This window comes from Staurois parvus, unplaced genomic scaffold, assembly GCF_062004578.1.
Source record: "Staurois parvus isolate SC_StPar_1 unplaced genomic scaffold, SC_StPar_1.0 ptg000299l, whole genome shotgun sequence".
NCBI classification, from domain to species: Eukaryota; Metazoa; Chordata; class Amphibia; order Anura; family Ranidae; genus Staurois; species Staurois parvus.
In genome coordinates this window covers 24,343,308-24,364,234 of record NW_028318095.1, presented here as the reverse complement: position 1 = coordinate 24,364,234, position 20,927 = coordinate 24,343,308, and the positions used below count along the sequence as shown (strand labels likewise).

Below are 20,927 nucleotides of genomic sequence, written 5' to 3'. Positions count from 1 at the left end.
GGTGAAGGAGGACTAAGGAAAGCATATTCTGGATCTCAGAGAACTTTTCTCTGTAACTGTTGTATAAATATGATTCATAAAATACAGCTATTCGCTTTGTATTGTGACACATACATTGTGAGTAACCTAGGACAACATCAGAATAGTTTATTAGGTTGATAGTGCACAATGTAAAAATGATAATTGGTCAAACTCAGGCTTGCATGGAATTTTTAGACATCCCTATATAGAACACTGGAATAGGTCAAGGCTGCCATTCTGTCTTTGCCCAATAACAAGTCTCCTGGCCCTGATGTTATGATCTCTGAGTGACATAAACTATATATTGACGAGCTTGCCCCAACTCTTCACTGTCTTTATGCATACTTTCACGAATGAAATGCCCTCCCCTTACTCCATTTACCAGGCACATGTGGTCCTCATACAGAAATTTAAGAAAGAAGTCAATTTTATTGCTGAATTTGGATCTAAAGATCCTCACCAAAGTTCTGGTAACCCATCTATCTACAGTGATTGGAGATTTGGTGAATTCTGGGCAAACGAGCCTTACCCCACAGAAATCCACTGATATCAACATAAGGCAACCTTTCACTAATATCCAAGCTTCTCATGTGTATTTGGGTAGCAGAGTGATAAATTATTTTTATTTTATTTATTACAGGTACTTATATAGCACTGTCAATTTTCACAGCGCTTTACATATATATTGTACATTAATACATAATGCTACTTGAAAACCAAAAAGTGTTTGATTCACTAGATTGTCAACGATTGGGTGTGGGAGAAAATGGGCTTTGGCCCTTCCTTCTTGAAAAGAGATTGCCCTTCAATATAAATACCTTCAGGCAGCCATCAAAATAGGGAATATGGTATCCACTCCCTTCTTGTTCAAGATAGGTACTCATCGGAGTGGTCTATCACCTATGATGGAAACCAATGCTGTAGCCCTTCGCACTAAAACCAAATTAAAGTCCCTGAACTTCATACACTTGAGGAGAAAATTATATTACCTGCAAAGTACATGCTCTTGTTCTTATAAGACATGAACCTTTCCTTGAAATCTGCGCTGACAACTCTATACAAGTATTCAGTCTTCTCAGACCTCAAAATTATCTGGGGCAAGTCTCAAGTACTCCCCCTTGATCTTGCACTGTCTGTGGACTGAGACGGGTCACTACCTCTCCAGTGGGTGACTAAATGTAAATAACTCAGTATTAAGGTGACTAACAACATAGCAGACCTCATTCAATTGCATTATCTATGCCTCTTACAACTCTCAAAATCCAGGTTCGATGGTTGGCAGTCCTCGCTCCTATCTCTCTTTGGCAAGATTAACCCAATCAAAATGAAGCAACTTCTTACCTTCCCATACGTTCTTAGAAATGCCCCTATTGGAATTCACATTGGCTTTTCACATATGCTTATAAATGCCATTTGGATATATATTTTCAGATTATATTTATTTCAGATCTTGAAGTCACCTTTCTTTGATTTAGCCAGCAATCAGGTAGTACTAAGGGTGTTCATATACAAATGTTAGGACTGGGAGATACCATCAAATCTACTGAAAGCCTCAACAATCTTCTATGCTACTTCACCATCACTGTCTTTTCATTTTCACTGAAGTTGGGGAAAAAAAAAAAAAAACTTTGCACAAGGAAATAATGCAACTGAGCTAAAGTTTATAATTACACTACAATTAGAATCCTGGGAGCTCTCAATTGGTCTGATTTGTGAACCATGCGTCTCTGTGCTTGTATAATCAGATTTAAAAGTTCTAATTAAGGGGTTTAACTTGATACACAAAGCTTTCCACAGGCATCAGAATAGCAATCCTTCACTACGAACTAGAAGTGAAATGGGGTTCCCAGATCATGATTTGTAATCGGCAATAAGGACTGGGGCAGATTGGTGCATTATAACTATGACAGGCTGAAAAACTCATTTCTGGAGTCAGCAAGACTTTATGCATTTCAAGGCCTAACATTCAATTTTAAAGCTGTAACAGCTTCAACTATTCTGGGAAGGCTGTCCACAAGGTTAAGGAGTGTGTCCATAGGAATATTTGACCATTCTTTCAGAAGCAAATTTTTGTGAGGTCAGGCACTGATGTTGGACGAGAAGGCCTGGCTTGCAGTCTCCGCTCCGTCGGGTTGAGGTCAGGACTCTGTGCAGACCAGTCAAGTTCTTCCACCTCAAACTTGCTCATCCATGTCTTTATGGACCTTGCTTTGTGCACTGGTGCACAGTTGGAACAGGAAGGGGCCATTCCCAAACTTTTTACACAAAGTTGGGAGCATGAAATTGTCCAAAATGTCTTGGTATGCTGACACCTTAAGAATTCCCTTCACTGAAACTTAGGGGCCAAACCCAGCCTCTGAAAAACAACCCCACACCATAATCCCCCTCCACCAAACTTTACACTTAGCACACTGCAGTCAGGCAAGAACTGTTCTCATGGCAACCGTCAAACCCATACATGTCCATCAGATTGATAGACAGAGAAGTGTGATTTTTCACTCCAGAGAACACGTCTCCCCTGCTCTAGAGTCCAGTGGCGGCGTGCTATACACCACTGCATCTGACGCTTTGCATTGCACTTGGCGATGTAAGGTTTGGATGCAGCAGCTTGACCATGGAAATCAGTTCCATGAAGTTATCTATGCATTGTTGTTGTACTAATCTGAAGGCCACACTAAATTTGGAGGTCTTTAGCCATTGCCTCTGCAGACAGTTGGTCGCTCTGTCATTTCTGCATGGCCCATCACTTCATGGCTGAGTTACTAATGTTCCCAGTTGCTTCCACTTTGTTGTAATATCACGGACAGTTGACGATGGAATATTTAGTAGCAAGGAAATTTCACAGATGGACTTACTGCACAGGTGGCAACCTATCACAGTACCACACTTGAAGTCACTGAACTCCTGAGGAACTCTTGAGAGTGACCCATTCTTTCACAAATGTTTGTAGAAGCAGTCTGCATGCCTATGTGCTTGATTTTATACACCTGGAGGTGATTGGAACACCTGAATCCAATGACTTGGAGGGGTGTCCCAATACTTTTGGCAACATAGTGTACATTACTACTGAATTAAAAATACAATACAGCTATTGAAATGCCTATGTATGTGGTGTGGTAGCTTACCATTTTGATTTATCTGGTGTATTTAGGGCTTTCAGAAAGTCTCTGTGTTTAGCTTTAGCACTCATATGCCTATGTATAGGTTTGATTACAGGTATGCAGACCTGCTTTAATAATTATCGAACGCTCAGTTTTGACTGGAATGTACCTTTAAAATACTAACAGACCAATAACTTCAAACCACTGCTTGACACTATCCCACAGGAGCTCAAAAACCTTCGCACATCCACGTTATCGACACTAGGCAGAATAGCTACCTTGAAAATGTGCATACTGCCCAAAATTCTCTATATGTTCCGTACACTCCCTATCCTGGTTCCCTGCACTTTCTTTTCTAAAATACAAGTAATACTAAACAAATTCCTATGGAACTCAACAAGACCCAGATATACCACGAATCTCCTCATACGTCCACCCTCCAAGGGAGGAGCTGGACTCCCGCATTTGAATTAGTATTATAAAGCTGTCCTACTAGACCAACGTTTTTCCTGGTGGCACCCTACCTCTGAAAAGACCTGGTCCACTATGGAAACCTCCCTGACTTTACCACACAAACTGACAGTCTACTCATACCCCAAATAGTCCAACCTAAACCTCTACAAAAACACCCCTGCATACAAGCCTCTTTGACTGCTTGGATTGACTTTTAAAGTATAACCAGCTAAACAAAGACACTCTGCGAATCCCTACCCCATTATCTTCCCTACATTCCCTCATCCCTCAACTAAACCTGACAATGTGGAAAGCTGCTGGTTTACTCCATATTCAGGACATCTACACTAAAAATACACTAGACTCATTCTCTAATATCCAAAAGAAGTTTCATCTCCCTGATAAAGAACAATTTACACACATGCAAATAGCCCACGCACTGCACGGAACGAACTTACCACTGGCAGTGAAAATCCCCGTAATTGCTCACCATTTCTTCAGAGAACATCCCACCCGAAGAAAGGAATCTCAACTTTCTACACAATGATAATTGAATCACTATTCACCACACACCACACTTCAATAACCAACTGGGAAAAAAATCTTCTCCAATCAATAACTCCACACACGTGGGAAAAACGTTCACCATCACTTTTAAAGCTTCAAAATGTAGCACACATTGGGTGGCATATCTGAAGACCCTCCACCAATGGTACCTAACCCCTACCAAACTATCTTTATACTACCCCCAACATTCTCAAGCCTGTTGGAGACATTGCGGAGAAACGGGCTCACTCCTTCACCTACTCTGGGCATGTAAATCCCTCAAATCCTACTGGAACAAGGTTTTTCAGATAATCTCCTCAATCACTGGAACTCAGGTAACCCCCAATCCAGAACTAGCTCTTCTTCACATCGGAATCGATAAATTCCCCATAAATTCACGTACCATTATCATCCATACTCTAGCAGCCGCAAAAATTAACATCACCAAATTATGACGATCAACCACCACTCCCCTTCTGTCTCGCCTCATATCAGATTTGAATCACCAATGTGAGATGGAAAAAAGAATAGCCCTCCACAACTCTTCCTACCACAAGTTCACCATCCAGTGGTCTCGATGGTTAAAAAATCCCAATTGCTCAATACACTGATAGCCAACAAATACTGACCTATCAATATCCTATGCTGTTTCGGTGCCTCCCTCTTCCCCCCCACCCCCCCCCCCCCATGTTTATTCGTTTGTTTTTTTTCTAACTACACTCTACTACTGCACCAACTTGGTTCACATCTCACTGAGCATACCTCTCATGTATAAAAGACAAGAACCCCTAGGTCCCCAGCCAAATGGCGGGGATCATTATGTTTTCTTCCCCTTATGCTGTGCTCCTACCAATGTAAACCTTTCATGTTTATGTTTCTATATCCTCACTTATATGTTAAAATCCTTCAATAAAGAATAACTGAATATAAAATACTAACAGACCACAGTCTGTAAATAGTATGCATTACTACTAAAACTGAAATAACGTAAACTGTAGTACAAAATAATGACTGTACTGTAATTGCAGATCAGATAACCCTGGATTTGCACAGGAAAGTAAATAGGATTATCAAAAACCAGATTCATGTAATCCAGATGATGCATTGTCAGTTTGCATAATCATATAATAGTGACTACGTGGGATGACACAAACTGCTAGAGTTAGTTACGCAGGGTTATCCAGATACTATTTCCATTACATTTATTTATTTATTTTAATTGTCCAGGTTTGTGTTATAAACATAATTCATAAACTGCTGTTCTACCAGGTGGGGCCAGAGGAGTCCTTTAGTAATCCATACCAAAATGGATGTATTCATTATTTTAGGATTTATGACTAGATTTAGATGATACAGTTTATATTCCCCAAGCAACACGCACTGCACAGGAACATGCTGTGACATACCTTGAACATCATACCAATGGGCTCCATTAGTGATTCCATCCGGGAAAACCTCATCTTCCTCATTCTTACACTTTGGGTGACCAGTCTTCATGATCGGGTGGTTTGAAGCATAGGCTCTGGCCAGATACTGGAACACTTTGTCATCTGTGGATCTGCTATAGAAGCCAGTCTCCTGATGAATACTGGAATCGTCAAAGGGATAGCTAGCCACCACTGAACCACCATGCAGGTTCCCAGAGAGCACAAACCTGGACAATAAAAGGGAAATGTAAAAATGTGTGTATGTTAAATTGATATAAAGGTGTTTTATAATGAACTTGGCAGCCATTTTAACCACTTCCCGCCCGGCCTATAGTGATATGACGGCCAGGCGGGACTCATCGATCCGGGACGGCGTCATATGATGTCCTTCCCAGATCCCGACTTGCGCGTGCCCGCAGGGCCGCGCTGTGGCAAGATCTGTCACCAGCTGTGTACCTCGGACACAGCCGAAGACAGATCTGTGTACCTGCCCCGTTGCCAGTACCATGTGACCTGCTGTGACCAATCACAGCAGGTCACATGATAGTTGCAAACAATGGATGGCTTTGGTTCATTCCATCCATTGTATACAAGTGTGTCTAGCTGTGAATGGTCACAGTGATCACATGCACAGGCTGAGCCAATCACAGCCCATCTGTGTCATGTGATTAGCCATGGCCAATCCTAGCTAATCACAAAAAAAAAAAAAACAGAATTAATCTATTTCATTCAGTAAAATGCTTGCTTATAGCAAAGAAATTCTTTGCTATAAGCAAATTGTGTAAAAAAAAAAAATACTGATCACTTCCTCAAAGTAGTACAATGTTACTATGGTATCATTATACTACTTTGGTCATAGTGTAATATGAAAAACAATCTTAAAAAAAAAAAAAAGAGAACTTGTAATAAAAATAAAAACATAAAATAAAAACTGAATCAATTTTTCTTGTACTGTCACTAGTCAGTGTCCCTAATCACCACTACACCAGTTATATGATAATGCTGTACTGCACTGGTGACAGTATGTAAAAAAAAAAAAAAAATTATGAAAATCTTTTTAATTTCTTAATTTTCCAAAAAAATGACAAAAAAAAATTACAACTTCAAAAAAAACAAACAAAAAAAAAAAAACTCGCCATGCCTGTAATGAAATACGTTGGACTGCCTACTTTGCAACAAGGGGTCATTTGGGGGATATCTGTACTGTTCTGACATTTTTGGGCCTCAAGAAATTAGATTGTCCGTCAGTACTTCAGGATTGATCAATATTCAAATATATCCCATAGTTTGTGAACTCTATAACTTTCCTACAGACTAAATAATAAATACTGATTGGGGTTATTTTCACTAAAGAAATGTAGCAGAATACATCTTGGCATAAATTTATGAAGAACAAATTATTTATTTGCAAACTTTTATAACAGAAACAAAGAAAAACGTGGAGGTTTTTTTTTTAATTTTCTGTCTTTTTTTTTGCTAATTTAGCAATAAATAAAAATCCCAGTGGTGATTAATTACCACCAAAAGAAAACTCTAGTTGTGTGAACAAAATGAGAAAACTTTAGTTTGGGTACAGTGTTGCATGACTGCGCAATTGTCAAAGTGTGAGAGCGCTGAAATCTGAAAATTGGCCTGGGCAGGAAGGGGGTAAAAGTGCCCGGTACTGAAGTGGTTAAACATTTAAAAAACAAAAAAAGTCAAATCAAAAAAGAGGGGCTCCTCATTTTTCCCCCTTTTATCATTATTAGCCAGACAACCCTTCTCTGTGTACATCCCTGAAAGAGGCTTCTATTTGTTACTAAAGTTCAGGGATATGGCAGGTTGACGGAGCTTGGTCTGCCCATAGAAATTAGAGGGTGATGACACGTGTAGCCATCATTCAGCACCTTCAGAGCATTCTATGATTTTCCAATGCAGCTTGTTTAATGGGAAAGGGATTAGGACATCCTTGACTGATGTTCCCTATAAAAGCTGACAAGCATCTGCCTGCCACTATGGACATGAGATTGTCATCCAATCCAGCTGGATAGGAGTTTATCATCTCATATCTCTAGGTACTATTAGTCCCAAAATCAGGGCGGAGAGTCTAAGCCAGGGGTCTGCAACCTTTAAGACATAAAGAGCCACTTGGACCCGTTTCCGAGAGGGAAAAAAAGACTGGGAGCCACAAAACCATTGCAACATTTAAAACAAATCTGACACTGCATATATTGCAAAAAGCGCTCTGGTCATGAAGGGGGTTTAAGGGCCCAGTAAGCAAAGGGTTAATCAGGGCACAGTGTATCGTCATAATCACAATCATAGCCTTAGGTCAGTGGTGGGCAACCTTTTTTTTCAACTGAGCCAAATCTCGCCAAAACCACGATTGAAATTTATTTTGAGAGCCACATTTTTAAAACTGAAAATACATCCCCCATATAGTAATTCATCCCCCATAGTAATTCATCCCCCATAGTAATTCATCCCCCATAGTAATTCATCCCCCATATAGTAATTCATCCCCCATAGTAATTCATCCCCCATATAGTAATTCATCCCCCATATAGTAATTCATCCCCCATATAGTAATTCATCCCCCATATAGTAATTCATCCCCCATATAGTAATTCATCCCCCATATAGTAATTCATCCCCCATAGTAATTCATCCCCCCTATAGTAATTCATCCCTCATATTAAGACCCCAAGTCCCCCCTGTGTCAATTCACTTACCTTTGCTCCGCGCGTTCCTCTCGCCGTGTTCCCGCGCCGTTCCGGTGTAGCATGAAAATCTGTCTCCTATGAGGATCTGTCCCCCTCGACGTTTCTGCGCATGTGCCAGTTTCAGGCATTAGCAGCCGATCGGCGATCTCCGGCACATGCGCAGATACGTCGAGGGGGACAGATCCTCATAGGAGACAGATTTTCATGCTACACCGGTCTTCAGGGCGGACTGTGAGAGGAGCCTAGCGGGAGCCTAGCTCCGCGGGCCAGATTAAAAGGTCCGCCGGGCCGTAGTTTGCCCATTGCTGCCCTATTGCCTGTCACCTGGTGGGCAGTGTGCTCCGGAGCCGCAGCCAAGGTGAAAAAGAGCCACATGCGGCTCTGGAGCCGCAGGTTGCCGACACCTGGTCTAAGCAGTCCTTAGTTACAAAGTAAAACCAGTTTTAGAGAGGAACACAGAAGAGGACTGTGAATAACAATCGCACAGATTCCAGTGCTCTGATGCCTTTTTCAGGCTAGGAAAGTCATAGCTCAGAGATGGTTGGGGCCACTTCCCCCTTCGCATTCAGATTGGATCCAAGCAGTAAATGACACCATATTGAAAGAGAAGTATGTATACACGAAGCTGCCCACAAATATTTGATAAGCTCTGGGAGCCTTGGTTGGCTACACTGGGCTTTGGTCCTTCGTCTCTACTAATGGAGAGATTGTTGGGATAGTTTAAATAATTTCCATGTAGTCCTATGGATGTATTTTCTGGAGACAGTGGTTACTCTATTCTATTTTTGAACATGCTTTCTGGGAGTGACATCCCTTGTAATTAATTATTTTGTATTGTGGGAGGTAGAGCGCTCAAGTACTCTAGGCCACGTGGTTGACTTCACCTTAATTGAAGGGTCAGCCTTTTATCACGAGGGTTGCAGGAGGCTAGGGCTGTACTGCACCCAGGAGTCACAGATGCTGGGTACAGCCACTCACAGAAATGAATAGCTTTACAAGGTTGTATGCCGGTACTGACATAAACATGTGCACACATATGACCCAGGGAACACACTCTACATCTGTACACATGTGCACATCATAAATACCAGCGTATACCCATTTAAAACCGCTGATTTCTAAATGTTATGTTGCATGGCCCTTGGAACCTATGTGACTAGTCCATTGACTGGCAGTCAGAAGAAAGGTTAAGTAACCTTTCAGCAGTACAATATATATTTTTATTTACAATTTTTGTTAAATGTTAATATAAAGATGCCTTTAAATTCTATTGCGGGCTGAAAAAAGTAACATTTCTTTGGTGTAAGATGAAGGTAAAACTGAACAGGTTTTTCAACCTTCCTAATTATAAAATGGCATTTGCTGAGGGCTATAACTACATTGACACAGTATATGAGGAAAAGAAGAAGTTTTCTGAAAATCATACACAACCATTTCATTTCCACACTCCATTGTAAGGCAGAGTAACAACTAATTATCTCTAAACTGGATTTAAACTAATCAGGCACACCATTTGATCAAAAGTAAAAGTATTTAGTCTGAAATACTGTATACAATTTTAGTAATCCTATATCGTGGTGACTTCAGCTGCTGAATTTCACTTTTTTATATTCATAAAGATGCGATTAGGTGCGTTTTTGATTACTTTTGCTGCGTTCCAGTCCAGGTCAGCACAGAAAAAATGTAGCATGTTCTACTTTTTTTTCCTGCACCGGAACATAGTGCACTGAACTAGGCCATAAGAACCCATATAACATACTGCCCATGCAATTTTTGATGCACAAAAAAAACGCACGGGACTGCATCTGGTGTGAACTGGCCGAAAGTCATAATAACTGTATGTTACAGAAGTGTATGGCAAGTACATGCAAGCATTGCTCCTATAAACGTGTCTAGACTGCTTCAGCCAACATCATAATTCAAATGACAATCATCAGCAGCTTACAGCTATTACAAAGTAAAACCAGTTTTAGAGAGGAACACAGAAGAGGATTGTGCATAACAAACAAAATAGTGAACATCTTATGGTGCCTGCTGCTAGGCACTATTTTTATTTACCAGACTGTCCTTGAACTTGCCAATAACACAAATGACTCAGTTTTGGATAGAGTTCACTTGCTTTTCTTCCCCACACAACAATCTGAGAAGTAATTATGGGCCAAGTAATAATAACCGCAGGTTAAAGAAGTATATGACAAGCACATTCAAGCATTGACCTTATAAATGTGACCGATTCAGCCAATGTCATAATTCAGTAGACGATCAGCAGAAGTTTATTACCCTGGGCAAAAAAAGAAAAAAAAAAAAAAATTGGAAAAGCTATACATGTGTAGTATTGAGTGGGAATGTGCTCCTGTACACCCTGGGGGCCCCTGAATCTAGGCAAGATTCTTGTATGAATCATAGCTTCCAACCAACAGCACCCTCTTCACTCACAATTCAAATAATGTTCCCATCAGTGAGACCAAAAGAAAAAAAATATATAAAAAGTGCTGCACAACACCTCTGTGCCTCAGTTATTATTCCTACTTAGCTATTGTGAGTGCACCAACAGTAATTTAAATGAGTAAATAACACTACTATAAATCAACAAAAATACTCAAAATCAATCTCACTGTTCAACAACTAATATGTGCACCCATATAACATTTTGGCACATTACGGCTTTACCTTGCAGGGAAAATAATATGGTAATAAAGTGACTTAATGAAAAGATATGTTACCCATTACAACTAGAGATGAGCGAAGAAATGAAAAATTCGATTCGACTGATTCGGCGAATTCGTGGACAATATTCGATTCGAGTCGAATAAATTCGCTGTGAATTTAACTTAAAAAAGGGTGTTTCTAGGCTTCAGAGAGACTTAATATTAGTGCAGAACACTGTACCTTTAATTTAAATGCCCTTGGAGTCTGCTGGGGAAGAGAAATAATACTGTCAGTCAGTATGACATGCAGATGAGTGCCGTCGATCTTAGAATCACCGCACACTTCACTCATTTGGGCAGTCACGGGGCCAAAACCAGAGTGTGGAGCCACAGTGTGGCGGTGGAGGCAGCAGCAATGGGAGGCCATACAGCACCCTATGACAAAAATGGAAACCACCAGCAGTGTGAGGAGACCTGAAAGTGGCACATGGCAGAGTGTGGCGATAGAGACAGCAGCAATGGGAGGCCGTACAGGGACCCATGACACACTCTGGACCTGGCAGCAGCATGAGGAGGCGGTACAGGGGCCCATGACAGATTACGGGCCTGGCAGCAGCATGAGGAGTCGGTACAGGGGCCCATGGCAGATTACGGGCCTGGCAGCAGCAATGGGAGGCCGTACAGGGACCCATGACACACTCTGGACCTGGCAGCAGCATGGGGAGGCGGTACAGGGGCCCATGACAGATTACGGGCCTGGCAGCAGCATGAGGAGTCGGTACGGGGGCCCATGACACACTCTGGACCTGGCAGCAGCATGAGGAGGCGGTACAGGGGCGCATGACAGATTACGAGCCTGGCAGCAGCAACTTGGACAGGAGGACGTTCAGCTTCTGCACCGTCGGGTGCGTGCTCGCAAACTGTTGTCTCTTGGAAACGGATTCCAAGAAAGACTGCTGACGGAATCCGTGAAGAGGAGTAGCAGGAGAAGGAGCATCTGAACGAGCGGAATATGCCAACAAGCGACAACAGTGGCCCATGACAGATTACGGGCCTGGCAGCAGCATGAGGAGTCGGTACGGGGGCCCATGGCAGATTACGGGCCTGGCAGCAGCTATGGGAGGCCCGTAATCTGCCAGCACCCTATGACAAAAAATGGAACCCACCAGCAGTGTGAGGAGACCTGAAAGTGGCACATGGCAGAGTGTGGCGATGGAGACAGCAGCAATGGGAGGCCGTACAGGGACCCATGAGAGACTCTGGACCTGGCAGCAGCATGAGGAGGCGGTATAGGGGCCCATGGCAGATTAGGGGCCTGGCAGCAGCTATGGGAGGCCCGTAATCTGCCAGCACCCTATGACAAAAAATGGAACACACCAGCAGTGTGAGGAGACCTGAAAGTGGCACATGGCAGAGTGTGGCGATGGAGGCAGCAGCAATGGGAGGCCGTACAGGGACCCATGAGAGACTCTGGACTTGGCAGCAGCATGAGGAGGCGGTATAGGGGCCCATGGCAGATTAGGGGCCTGGCAGCAGCTATGGGAGGCCCGTAATCTGCCAGCACCCTATGACAAAAAATGGAACACACCAGCAGTGTGAGGAGACCTGAAAGTGGCACATGTTTGGGGCATGATTCATGGCGGATTTAGTCAGTTGTGTCAGGAACTGGTGGTTTGAAATCCAGACTAATCCACGCCTGATTCATTTTCACAAACGTGAGTCTCTCCACACTTTGGGTGGACAGTCGTGTCCTCCGCGGAGTTGCAATACCTCCTGCCGCACTAAACACGCGCTCCGATGCCACGCTACTGGCCGGGCATGACAGCCTTTCAAGGGCAAATTCAGCTAGTTGGGGCCAAAGGTCAAGTTTCGTTGCCCAGTAGTCAAGGGGATTGTCTACCTCGGTTGGCAGGGTGCTGTCCAAGTAGGCCTAAGCCTGTTGTTTGAGGTCCTGCTCCAGGTCCACCTGATGCTGCTGCTGCTGCTGCGGCTGGTTAGTAGTTTCCTCACTGCGCTGGTGAAGAAAGCTACTCATCATCGACTGCAGACTGAGGCAGCCGCTGCTGGTGGAGCTGCCACTGCTCCTACCACCCCACCCCTCCCCTGCTGCCATGGCAGCGGAACACGAGCGCACAGGGCCCACAGTGTCTGAGGATGGACGTTGGCGCAGACAGGCAGAGACCAGCTGACTACATAGGTGTTTTTTATAGTACGTTATTTTGGCCTCCCTCTCAGCAGGTGTGAAAAAGGCCACCATTTTTGAACGGTAGCGAGGGTCCAACAAGGTGGACAGCCAAAAGTCATCCCTCTGTCTGATGGTTATTATTCGGCTGTCGCTACGCAAGCAACCGAGCATGCTATGGGCCATTTGTGCCAAGGAATGCGAGGGACTCCCTGCCTCCATCTCCACAGCATACTGCCACGGTGCGTCTAGGTCCTCTGTCTCCTCTTCCTCCTCCTCTACCAGATGCTCCTGCTCCTCCACTCCTGTCCGCTGAGTGGAAAAACCACCCATTTCACTCAATAATTCCTGAGCACCAATGTCCTCCTCTACCTCCTCCTCTTCTTCCAGTCCTGCCCCCACAGGGGCCATGTGGCGTTGAGATCTGTGCGCCACGTCTACCGCACCCTGACCAGCCATTGTTAACAGCATTTGTTCCAGGACGTGCAACAGAGGAATGACGTCGTTCATCCCATAGTCCTGCCGACTCACGAATAGCGTGGCCTCCTCAAAGGGCCTGAGCAAGCGCAGGTGTCACGCATGAGCTGCCAATGGCTGACATCTAAGTTACACAGGGAGTACCTTTATCTGCTTTTAACATCAGGAAATCTGTGATGGCCTTTTGCTGTTCGTAAAGGCGGTCTAACATATGTAGGGTTGAATTCCACCTTGTTGCAACGTCACAGCATGAGGAGTCGGTATAGGGGCCCATGGCAGATTAGGGGCCTGGCAGCAGTTATGGGAGGCCCATAATCTGCCAGCACCCTATGACAAAAAATGGAACACACCAGCAGTGTGAGGAGACCTGAAAGTGGCACATGGCAGAGTGTGGCGATGGAGACAGCAGCAATGGGAGGCCGTACAGGGACCCATGAGAGACTCTGGACCTGGCAGCAGCATGAGGAGGCGGTATATAGGGGCCTACGGCAGATTAGGGGCCTGGCAGCAGCTATAGGAGGCCCGTAATCTGCCAGCACCCTATGTCAAAAAATTCAACACACCAGCAGTGTGTGAGGAGACCTGAAAGTGGCACATGGCAGAGTGTGGCGATGGAGACAGCAGCAATGGGAGGCCGTACAGGGACCCATGACAGACTCTGGACTTGGCAGCAGCATGAGGAGGCGGTATATAGGGGCTTATGGCAGATTAGGGGCCTGGCAGCAGCTATAGGAGGCCCGTAATCTGCCAGCACCCTATGTCAAAAAATTCAACACACCAGCAGTGTGAGGAGACCTGAAAGTGGCACATGGCAGAGTGTGGCGATGGAGACAGCAGCAATGGGAGGCCGTACAGGGACCCATGACAGACTCTGAACTTGGCAGCAGCATGAGGAGGCGGTATATAGGGGCCCATGGCAGATTAGGGGCCTGGCAGCAGCTATGTGAGGCCCGTAATCTGCCAGCACCCTATGTCAAAAAATTCAACACACCAGCAGTGTGTGAGGAGACCTGAAAGTGGCACATGGCAGAGTGTGGCGATGGAGAAAGCAGCAATGGGAGGCCGTACAGGGACCCATGAGAGACTCTGGACTTGGCAGCAGCATGAGGAGGCGGTATAGGGGCCCATGGCAGATTAGGGGCCTGGCAGCAGCTATGGGAGGCCCGTAATCTGCCAGCACCCTATGACAAAAAATGGAACACACCAGCAGTGTGAGGAGACCTGAAAGTGGCACATGTTTGGGGCATGATTCATGGCGGATTTAGTCAGTTGTGTCAGGAACTGGTGGTTTGAAATCCAGACTAATCCACGCCTGATTCATTTTCACAAACGTGAGTCTCTCCACACTTTGGGTGGACAGTCGTGTCCTCCGCGGAGTTGCAATACCTCCTGCCGCACTAAACACGCGCTCCGATGCCACGCTACTGGCCGGGCATGACAGCCTTTCAAGGGCAAATTCAGCTAGTTGGGGCCAAAGGTCAAGTTTCGTTGCCCAGTAGTCAAGGGGATTGTCTACCTCGGTTGGCAGGGTGCTGTCCAAGTAGGCCTAAGCCTGTTGTTTGAGGTCCTGCTCCAGGTCCACCTGATGCTGCTGCTGCTGCTGCGGCTGGTTAGTAGTTTCCTCACTGCGCTGGTGAAGAAAGCTACTCATCATCGACTGCAGACTGAGGCAGCCGCTGCTGGTGGAGCTGCCACTGCTCCTACCACCCCACCCCTCCCCTGCTGCCATGGCAGCGGAACACGAGCGCACAGGGCCCACAGTGTCTGAGGATGGACGTTGGCGCAGACAGGCAGAGACCAGCTGACTACATAGGTGTTTTTTATAGTACGTTATTTTGGCCTCCCTCTCAGCAGGTGTGAAAAAGGCCACCATTTTTGAACGGTAGCGAGGGTCCAACAAGGTGGACAGCCAAAAGTCATCCCTCTGTCTGATGGTTATTATTCGGCTGTCGCTACGCAAGCAACCGAGCATGCTATGGGCCATTTGTGCCAAGGAATGCGAGGGACTCCCTGCCTCCATCTCCACAGCATACTGCCACGGTGCGTCTAGGTCCTCTGTCTCCTCTTCCTCCTCCTCTACCAGATGCTCCTGCTCCTCCACTCCTGTCCGCTGAGTGGAAAAACCACCCATTTCACTCAATAATTCCTGAGCACCAATGTCCTCCTCTACCTCCTCCTCTTCTTCCAGTCCTGCCCCCACAGGGGCCATGTGGCGTTGAGATCTGTGCGCCACGTCTACCGCACCCTGACCAGCCATTGTTAACAGCATTTGTTCCAGGACGTGCAACAGAGGAATGACGTCGTTCATCCCATAGTCCTGCCGACTCACGAATAGCGTGGCCTCCTCAAAGGGCCTGAGCAAGCGCAGGTGTCACGCATGAGCTGCCAATGGCTGACATCTAAGTTACACAGGGAGTACCTTTATCTGCTTTTAACATCAGGAAATCTGTGATGGCCTTTTGCTGTTCGTAAAGGCGGTCTAACATATGTAGGGTTGAATTCCACCTTGTTGCAACGTCACAGCATGAGGAGTCGGTATAGGGGCCCATGGCAGATTAGGGGCCTGGCAGCAGTTATGGGAGGCCCATAATCTGCCAGCACCCTATGACAAAAAATGGAACACACCAGCAGTGTGAGGAGACCTGAAAGTGGCACATGGCAGAGTGTGGCGATGGAGACAGCAGCAATGGGAGGCCGTACAGGGACCCATGAGAGACTCTGGACCTGGCAGCAGCATGAGGAGGCGGTATATAGGGGCCTACGGCAGATTAGGGGCCTGGCAGCAGCTATAGGAGGCCCGTAATCTGCCAGCACCCTATGTCAAAAAATTCAACACACCAGCAGTGTGTGAGGAGACCTGAAAGTGGCACATGGCAGAGTGTGGCGATGGAGACAGCAGCAATGGGAGGCCGTACAGGGACCCATGACAGACTCTGGACTTGGCAGCAGCATGAGGAGGCGGTATATAGGGGCTTATGGCAGATTAGGGGCCTGGCAGCAGCTATAGGAGGCCCGTAATCTGCCAGCACCCTATGTCAAAAAATTCAACACACCAGCAGTGTGAGGAGACCTGAAAGTGGCACATGGCAGAGTGTGGCGATGGAGACAGCAGCAATGGGAGGCCGTACAGGGACCCATGACAGACTCTGAACTTGGCAGCAGCATGAGGAGGCGGTATATAGGGGCCCATGGCAGATTAGGGGCCTGGCAGCAGCTATGTGAGGCCCGTAATCTGCCAGCACCCTATGTCAAAAAATTCAACACACCAGCAGTGTGTGAGGAGACCTGAAAGTGGCACATGGCAGAGTGTGGCGATGGAGAAAGCAGCAATGGGAGGCCGTACAGGGACCCATGAGAGACTCTGGACCTGGCAGCAGCATGAGGAGGCGGTATATAGGGGCCCATGGCAGATTAGGGGCCTGGCAGCAGCTATGTGAGGCCCGTAATCTGCCTGCACCCTATGTCAAAAAATTAAACACACCAGCAGTGTGAAGAGACCTGAAAGTGGCACATGGCAGCAGAGTGTGGCGATGGAGACAGCAGCAATGGGAGGCCGTACAGGGACCCATGAGAGACTCTAGACTTGGCAGCAGCATGAGGAGGCGGTATATAGGGGCCCATGGCAGATTAGGGGCCTGGCAGCAGCTATGTGAGGCCCGTAATCTGCCTGCACCCTATGTCAAAAAATTAAACACACCAGCAGTGTGAAGAGACCTGAAAGTGGCACATGGCAGCAGAGTGTGGCGATGGAGACAGCAGCAATGGGAGGCCGTACAGGGACCCATGAGAGACTCTAGACTTGGCAGCAGCATGAGGAGGCGGTATATAGGGGCCCATGGCAGATTAGGGGCCTGGCAGCAGCTATGTGAGGCCCGTAATCTGCCTGCACCCTATGTCAAAAAATTAAACACACCAGCAGTGTGAAGAGACCTGAAAGTGGCACATGGCAGCAGAGTGTGGCGATGGAGACAGCAGCAATGGGAGGCCGTACAGGGACCATGACAGACTCTGGACTTGGCAGCAGCATGAGGAGGCGGTATATAGGGGCCCATGGCAGATTAGGGGCCTGGCAGCAGCTATGTGAGGCCCGTAATCTGCCTGCACCCTATGTCAAAAAATTTAACACACCAGCAGTGTGAAGAGACCTGAAAGTGGCACATGGCAGCAGAGTGTGGCGATGGAGACAGCAGCAATGGGAGGCCGTACAGGGACCATGACAGACTCTGGACTTGGCAGCAGCATGAGGAGGCGGTATATAGGGGCCCATGGCAGATTAGGGGCCTGGCAGCAGCTATGTGAGGCCCGTAATCTGCCTGCACCCTATGTCAAAAAATTAAACACACCAGCAGTGTGAAGAGACCTGAAAGTGGCACATGGCAGCAGAGTGTGGCGATGGAGACAGCAGCAATGGGAGGCCGTACAGGGACCCATGAGAGACTCTAGACTTGGCAGCAGCATGAGGAGGCGGTATATAGGGGCCCATGGCAGATTAGGGGCCTGGCAGCAGCTATGTGAGGCCCGTAATCTGCCTGCACCCTATGTCAAAAAATTAAACACACCAGCAGTGTGAAGAGACCTGAAAGTGGCACATGGCAGCAGAGTGTGGCGATGGAGACAGCAGCAATGGGAGGCCGTACAGGGACCATGAGAGACTCTGGACTTGGCAGCAGCATGAGGAGGCGGTATATAGGGGCCCATGGCAGATTAGGGGCCTGGCAGCAGCTATGTGAGGCCCGTAATCTGCCTGCACCCTATGTCAAAAAATTTAACACACCAGCAGTGTGAAGAGACCTGAAAGTGGCACATGGCAGCAGAGTGTGGCGATGGAGACAGCAGCAATGGGAGGCCGTACAGGGACCATGACAGACTCTGGACTTGGCAGCAGCATGAGGAGGCGGTATATAGGGGCCCATGGCAGATTAGGGGCCTGGCAGCAGCTATGTGAGGCCCGTAATCTGCCAGCACCCTATGTCAAAAAATTCAACACACCAGCAGTGTGTGAGGAGACCTGAAAGTGGCACATGGCAGAGTGTGGCGATGGAGAAAGCAGCAATGGGAGGCCGTACAGGGACCCATGAGAGACTCTGGACCTGGCAGCAGCATGAGGAGGCGGTATATAGGGGCCCATGGCAGATTAGGGGCCTGGCAGCAGCTATGTGAGGCCCGTAATCTGCCTGCACCCTATGTCAAAAAATTAAACACACCAGCAGTGTGAAGAGACCTGAAAGTGGCACATGGCAGCAGAGTGTGGCGATGGAGACAGCAGCAATGGGAGGCCGTACAGGGACCATGACAGACTCTGGACTTGGCAGCAGCATGAGGAGGCGGTATATAGGGGCCCATGGCAGATTAGGGGCCTGGCAGCAGCTATGTGAGGCCCGTAATCTGCCTGCACCCTATGTCAAAAAATTTAACACACCAGCAGTGTGAAGAGACCTGAAAGTGGCACATGGCAGCAGAGTGTGGCGATGGAGACAGCAGCAATGGGAGGCCGTACAGGGACCATGAGAGACTCTGGACTTGGCAGCAGCATGAGGAGGCGGTATATAGGGGCCCATGGCAGATTAGGGGCCTGGCAGCAGCTATGTGAGGCCCGTAATCTGCCTGCACCCTATGTCAAAAAATTTAACACACCAGCAGTGTGAAGAGACCTGAAAGTGGCACATGGCAGCAGAGTGTGGCGATGGAGACAGCAGCAATGGGAGGCCGTACAGGGACCATGACAGACTCTGGACTTGGCAGCAGCATGAGGAGGCGGTATATAGGGGCCCATGGCAGATTAGGGGCCTGGCAGCAGCTATGTGAGGCCCGTAATCTGCCTGCACCCTATGTCAAAAAATTTAACACACCAGCAGTGTGAAGAGACCTGAAAGTGGCACATGGCAGCAGAGTGTGGCGATGGAGACAGCAGCAATGGGAGGCCGTACAGGGACCCATGAGAGACTCTAGACTTGGCAGCAGCATGAGGAGGCGGTATATAGGGGCCCATGGCAGATTAGGGGCCTGGCAGCAGCTATGTGAGGCCCGTAATCTGCCTGCACCCTATGTCAAAAAATTTAACACACCAGCAGTGTGAAGAGACCTGAAAGTGGCACATGGCAGCAGAGTGTGGCGATGGAGACAGCAGCAATGGGAGGCCGTACAGGGACCCATGAGAGACTCTAGACTTGGCAGCAGCATGAGGAGGCGGTATATAGGGGCCCATGGCAGATTAGGGGCCTGGCAGCAGCTATGTGAGGCCCGTAATCTGCCTGCACCCTATGTCAAAAAATTAAACACACCAGCAGTGTGAAGAGACCTGAAAGTGGCACATGGCAGCAGAGTGTGGCGATGGAGACAGCAGCAATGGGAGGCCGTACAGGGACCCATGAGAGACTCTAGACTTGGCAGCAGCATGAGGAGGCGGTATATAGGGGCCCATGGCAGATTAGGGGCCTGGCAGCAGCTATGTGAGGCCCGTAATCTGCCTGCACCCTATGTCAAAAAATTTAACACACCAGCAGTGTGAAGAGACCTGAAAGTGGCACATGGCAGCAGAGTGTGGCGATGGAGACAGCAGCAATGGGAGGCCGTACAGGGACCCATGAGAGACTCTAGACTTGGCAGCAGCATGAGGAGGCGGTATATAGGGGCCCATGGCAGATTAGGGGCCTGGCAGCAGCTATGTGAGGCCCGTAATCTGCCAGCACCCTATGTCAAAAAATTTAACACACCAGCAGTGTGAAGAGACCTGAAAGTGGCACATGGCATGAGAGACTCTGGACCTGGCAGCAGCAGGAGGAGGCGGTATAGGGGCCCATGGCTGATTAGGGGCCTGGCAGCAGCTATGTGAGGCCCGTTATCTTGCAGCACCCTATGTCAAAAAATTTAACACACCAGCAGTGTGAAGAGACCTGAAAGTGGCACATGGCAGCAGAGTGTGGCGATGGAGACAGCAGCAATGGGAGGCCGTACAGGGACCCATGAGAGACTCTGGACCTGGCAGCAGCAGGAGGAGGTGGTATATAGGGGCCCATGGCAGATTAGGGGCCTGGCAGCAGCTATGTGAGGCCCGTAATCTGCCTGCACCCTATGTCAAAAAATTTAACACACCAGCAGTGTGAAGAGACCTGAAAGTGGCACATGGCAGCAGAGTGTGGCGATGGAGACAGCAGCAATGGGAGGCCGTACAGGGACCCATGAGAGACTCTGGACCTGGCAGCAGCAGGAGGAGGTGGTATATAGGGGCCTATGGCAGATTAGGGGCCTGGCAGCAGCTATAGGAGGCCCGTAATCTGCCAGCACCCTATGTCAAAAAATTCAACACACCAGCAGTGTGAGGAGACCTGAAAGTGGCACATGTTTGAGGCATGATTCATGGCGGATTTAGT

At 47.4% G+C, this 20,927-nt stretch overlaps 1 protein-coding gene across 1 annotated transcript in view; it reads right to left on the bottom strand.

Annotated features, from left to right (window-relative positions):
* The window catches only part of CPD (carboxypeptidase D), a 135,964-nt gene that overhangs the window by 99,021 nt on the left and 16,016 nt on the right, over positions 1-20,927 (bottom strand). Inside the window, exon 2 of the mRNA XM_089683053.1 lies at positions 5,528-5,775. Within this exon, the coding sequence (XP_089539179.1) occupies positions 5,528-5,775 (248 nt within the window). The remainder of the gene's footprint in view (positions 1-5,527; positions 5,776-20,927) is intronic.